The sequence below is a fragment of the Microtus ochrogaster genome, unplaced genomic scaffold (assembly GCF_000317375.1).
Source record: "Microtus ochrogaster isolate Prairie Vole_2 unplaced genomic scaffold, MicOch1.0 UNK20, whole genome shotgun sequence".
Taxonomy (NCBI): domain Eukaryota; kingdom Metazoa; phylum Chordata; class Mammalia; order Rodentia; family Cricetidae; genus Microtus; species Microtus ochrogaster.
Window position 1 is genome coordinate 291,177 of NW_004949118.1, and position 5,361 is coordinate 296,537.

At 41.5% G+C, this 5,361-nt stretch overlaps 1 protein-coding gene across 2 annotated transcripts in view; it reads left to right on the forward strand.

Annotated features, from left to right (window-relative positions):
• Positions 1-5,361, forward strand: part of Ndc80 (NDC80, kinetochore complex component) — a 38,138-nt gene that overhangs the window by 32,152 nt on the left and 625 nt on the right. For both annotated transcript variants that reach the window (XM_005367547.2, XM_013353925.1), the window contains exons 15-16: positions 961-1,091; positions 2,601-2,703. In XM_005367547.2, the coding sequence (XP_005367604.1) occupies positions 961-1,091; positions 2,601-2,703 (234 nt within the window). The remainder of the gene's footprint in view (positions 1-960; positions 1,092-2,600; positions 2,704-5,361) is intronic.

The following is a 5,361-nucleotide window of genomic DNA, read 5'->3' on the forward strand; positions in this document are numbered from 1 at the left end:
AAAAAAAAAAAAAAAAAAAGAATCATTGCAAAGCACTGGAGAGATGGCTCAGAGAGAGCTCTGGCTGCTCTCCCAGTAGTCCTGAGTTCCATTGTCCCATTGTGGTCCCAGCATCCACATAGTGGCTCACAACCATCTATAATGAGATCTTGTGCCTTCTTCTGTTATGCAGGCAGAACACTATGTACATGATAAATAAATAAGTCTTGAAAAAAAAATCATTGCAAACTTACTTTCCCAACTAAATTTCCTTCTATTCATAAGAGCTCCAGAAGGCAGGTAAGGTGGAAGACTGACTGCCACTGTCCTGTCCAACCCTGAATTTTCCCAGACAGGCATTGAGACCCCATTCACGATACAATTAAGTTTTACAACTGTGCCATTAGTAGTTATACCAGCAAAGTATCACAAATAGAAACGTTTGTATTGCCCTATATATCCCTATATATGGGATGCTTTTTGAGCAGTGTAAAATTTTTGGAAATTGTAACACAAAATATGATCTGCACATGAAGTGTGAAATATGTGCCTATTGTTTTTACTGTTACCATATTCCTTGCATGAAAGGTTAAGTTTATTCTTGAAAGCACTCAAGTGAAAGACTTTGTAAGTCCATACTTCAGCATCACAAACCTAGGAATCTGAGGATGATTGGAACTAATTTTACTAAACATAGTTAATATGTGTGTGAAATTTTAATCAAAGTACCAGGTTTCCTTAAATTAGACTTGAACCATTGTTAAATAGAGTGCTACACAGAATCTTCCTGGAGGGGCACATCTGTGTGTATCGTATGGAGTCCCCACTGGAACAGTTAAAGAAAGAAGGCAGTCAACAGCTTGGAAATAGAAATGATGCAACGTTCTGGTTTTTTGTTTGTTTTTAATGCTTAACCTACTTTACTTAAATCTGCCTTTAGCAAATGGAATATGAATGAAAAAAATGATTTTTTTCCTATAGGAGGCTGAGGCACAAGATGAGAAGTGTGACAGGGAGCTTGAATCCCTGGAGAAACACAAGCACCTACTGGAGAGTGCTGTGAACGAGGGCCTCAGCGAAGCCATGGATGAGCTAGAGGCTGTCCAGCGGGAGTAAGTTCACCTCGCCAAGATCTGATTCTTTAAACTTTGTAAAGCTGCTTCCTGTTTTTTATCTTTAATTCCTATTATGAAAGTATTTGTGGTGTAAAGAATGATATTTTAAGGATTTAAGTCAAGAAATTAAGATACCTTATGCCACTATTAGAGTTATTGCCCAGCTAGATTATTAAATAGCTTTTAATGCCTGGAAATGAATCCATTTTTTGTTTGTTTGTTTGGTTGGTTTGAGTTTTTTGTTATTTTTGTTCTTGTTATTGTTTTTTGTTTGTTTGTTTGTTTTATGGGTTTTTCATTCTTTTTGGTTTTGGTTTTTCGAGACAGGGTTTCTTTGTGTAGCTTTGGAGCCTGTCCTGGTCTGTAGACTAGGCTGGCCTTGACTCACAGAGGTATGCTTGCCTCAGCCTCCCAAGTTCTGGTATTACAGATGTGAGCCACCACCAAGCAGCCATTGTTTTGTTTTTGAGATAGGGTCTTTCTTTATATGTAGCCCTGGCTATTGTGGAACACATTGTGTAGTTCAGACTGCCTTTCTTTGCTGGGATTAAAGGCATGCTCCACCACACCTGGCTGTAGACATCTTAATAATTCCGAAATGCGTAAGTAATACAATAAATACGGAACTCTTCAACTCAGGACCTACAAGGCCAGGCAGGCAGCATAGCCTAGCGCTTGGGCGAAGAGGTGCAAGGTTCGTTGAATTAAGAGCGGCGGGGCTGCGTCCCCAGCACCCGGCCGCCCACATGGCTAGCTTAGCTTATGCCCCGAAATAATTACACAGAAACTGTATTCTTTTAATCACTGCCTGACCCATTAGTTCCAGCCTCTTATTGGCTAGCTCTTACATATTGAACTAACCCATTTCTATTATTCTATGTAGCCCACGAGCCGGCTTACCAGGAATGATCTTAACCTGCATCTGCCTGGAATGGGAGAACCATGGCGACTCACTGACTCAACTTCTTTCTCCCAGCATCCTGTTCTGTTTTCTCCACCTACCTAAGGGTTGTCCTATGAAATGGGCCTAGGCAGTTTCTTTATTAATAAGAAATCACTCCCACATCATGAAATGGAATGGAGGGTCATTCATCAGGGTAGCTGACCACACAGCGAGTGACCAGAAGCAGCTGGGAGAGATCTGAGCTGTGTGCTTACATAATGGCATTTGGATGGATTCTACCAGACATGGTTTTCTTGGGAGTGGGAGTGGACAGGGTTTCTCTATAGCTTTGAAGCCTGTCCTGGAACTCCACTCTATAGATCAGGCTGGCCTCAAACTCACAGATATCCGCCCATCTCTGCCTCCTGAGATCTGGGATTAAAGGCGTGTGCCACCACTTCTGGCCAGGCATGGTTTTCTATATTCACCAAATATTTCTCAGGGAAAATAGTAACATATATAAATGCAAAATTTGCATTTTGCTCAGGTTACTACACTGTAGTAATTTATTCACTTATTTTCTAGATATTAAACATGTCGTATTTCTTATTTTAATTCTGTAGATACCAACTGGTTCTACAAAGCACAGCTGAAGAAAGGAGAAAAGTGGGAAGTAATTTACAGCATCTTTTAGAGATGGTTGCTACACATGTAGGATCTTTGGAAGTAAGTATGAAGCTCTTTGCTGAATTCTAGCTGCTTTGTTTCTATAGGAATTGAATAACAAATTTTCCTTTTTTTCTTTTATTTATTTATTTGAAAAAACCCTATCTTTTAGCATTTTACATACTAATCCTAGTTCCCACTGCCCCCCCCTCCTCCTGCTCCCTCCAACATCCTCCCACCCCATTCTCCATCCACTCCAGAGAAGGTAAGGCTTCCCGTGGGAACTCAACAAAGTCTAGCAATTGCTTTGAGGCAGGACCACTGCTCTCCCCGCTACCTAGGCTGAGCAGAGTATCCCTACAAAGAGAATGGGTTCCAAAAAGCCAGTACAAGCAGTAGAGATAAATCTTGCTCTCACTGCCAGTAGCCCCACAGTCTGCCCCAGCCATTCAACTGCCACCCACATTCAGTGGGCCTAGTTCCCACTGTCAGACTGGTGTCTCTAATCTTAGGACTAGGACACATTTCTTTGTCTGGCTCTGATTCTAGGGACAGTGTGTGTTTCTTTGACACTAGTTTCAGAGTCAGAGCACATGTCTTTAGTCCTGGGTTCAGAAATAACGATGTTTCTTTCCCTGGCCCAGGTCTCAAATCCAAGGTGTGTTTCTCTCACTGGCTCTGGGTTCAGAGTCAGGGTGCTCAGTGATTGGTTGGTTTCCTATTCCAGTTGTCCCTTTTACCCTGCACTCCCCCTTTTTATTTGTTAATAAATAACAGGGGAATTAGAAAGGGGTGATGTTTTCAAGAGACTTCTTCCTGCTGCATTGGGGCATTGAATTTCTTGGGACAATCTTGTTCTTCATCCCCAGGATATAACTGGATGCACAGGCCTCTGGCTGTGTAGCTATAGGCTGGTAATCCTGCAATAGTAACTTGTTCAATGTCTGGTTAGAAATCTTTGGATTTGTTGTTAAAGAAATTTAGACAAGAGGTTTATGAGACAGGGCATAATTACTAGAACTAAGAGAAATAGGGAAAGAGGGGTTAGGAAGGGAAGCATCCAGTACCATATCTGACTATTAGTGATCCACTGGCTAGGTTTTGAAATAGATAGATGTTGCACCAGCCCTGCATCTCTAGGATGAAGCTAACTTGATCATGGTGGATTTTTTTTATGTGTCCTTGATTAGTTTGCCAGTGTTTTTTGTTTTTGAGTATTTTTGCATCAAATTCATGAGGCAGTTTGGTCTGTAATTCTCTTTGGTTGACTCTTTGTGTGGTTTCATTATCAGGGTAACTGTAGCATCATAATTGGCAATGTTCCTTCTGTTTCTATTTTGTGGAACAATTTGATGAGTATAGGTATTAGCTCTTCTTTGAAGTTCTGAATACTGCACTGAAACCAGCCGGCCCTGTACTCTTTTTGGTTGGGAAACTCTCAGTGACTGCGTCTATTTTCTTGCAGGTTAGAGGTCTATTTAAATTGAGACTTCATCTTGATGAATTTTTCCTGTGATGAGTTTGAAGTGTCCCTCTCCGTATCTTCTGATTGATTTTAGTTTGAAGTCTATTTTGTTAGATATTAGGATTGCTACACCTGCTTGTTTCTTAGGTCCATTTGATTGGAAAATATTTTCCCAACCATTTTTTCTGAGGTAATGTCTGTCTTTGAGGTTGAGGTGTCTTTCTTGTATGTAGCAGAAGGATGGATCCTGGTTTCATATCCATTCTGTTAGCCTGTGTCTTTTTGTTTTGTGTTTTCTTTATTATTTCCTTTTCAGTTTTCAAGTCCTGGATAGTTTCTTTTATATGTTTGATTTCTTTTTCTCGGTTTTCTTTGAGTGATTTGCTGATATCTTCCAATTTTTTGTTTGTCTTCTCCTCAATTTCTTTAAGGGAATTTCTCATTTCATCTTTAAGAATTCAAACATTCTTTTGAAGTTATATTTTACGTCATTTTCTTCTGGTTCATCCATATTTGGTTGTTCAGGTATTGCTGTTGTAGGGTCTTTAGATTTTACTGGTGTTGTCTTGTTCTTTGTGGGGTAGCGTGTGATCTTACCTTTTCTACTCATCTTTTCCTCTATTAGGGGTGGTTGGGCTGTCTGAGATTCTGTTGAATAATATTCTAGATGCCAATGAATCAAAAAAAAGAAAAGCTCAGATAGTTGTTCCTCATGGTACAGTCAGGGTCACAGTTCTAGTTACCCTGTTGGTTACTCCTGTTCCTGGAGATAGCTCAGTGCTCCTATGCCTTGCTCTGCTCCCTTGGAGTTGGCTGTCTTGGGCCTACTTTCACCTAAATTGCTGGCTTTGATCTTTATCTGTAAATCCTGGTCTGGATTCCCTCCTGCAGAAGTCCCTGGGTTGGAGCTGGACCTAGAAAGGTTTCTGGTTCCAGTCAACTGCCTTGGAAGTCTCAGGCTCGGGTGAGCCTTACTTCCTCAGAGGTCACACTCGGAACAGCCGAGGTTCCAGGTTCCTGCCTATTCCCTTTGATGTCCCAGACCAATGCCCTAACCCACAGAGGTCCTGGCTCAGGCCTACTCTCTCTGATGTCCCAGACTCACGCCTGGGCTCACCGAGATCTCTGGTTCCAGCCTATTCCCTAGAAGGACCCAGGTTCACTCACGCCCAGACTGGCAGAGGTCCTGGAGACTGGATTTGCTCCTGGTGGAGCTGGTTCTCTCTCTCTCTCTCTCTCTCTCTCTCTCTCTC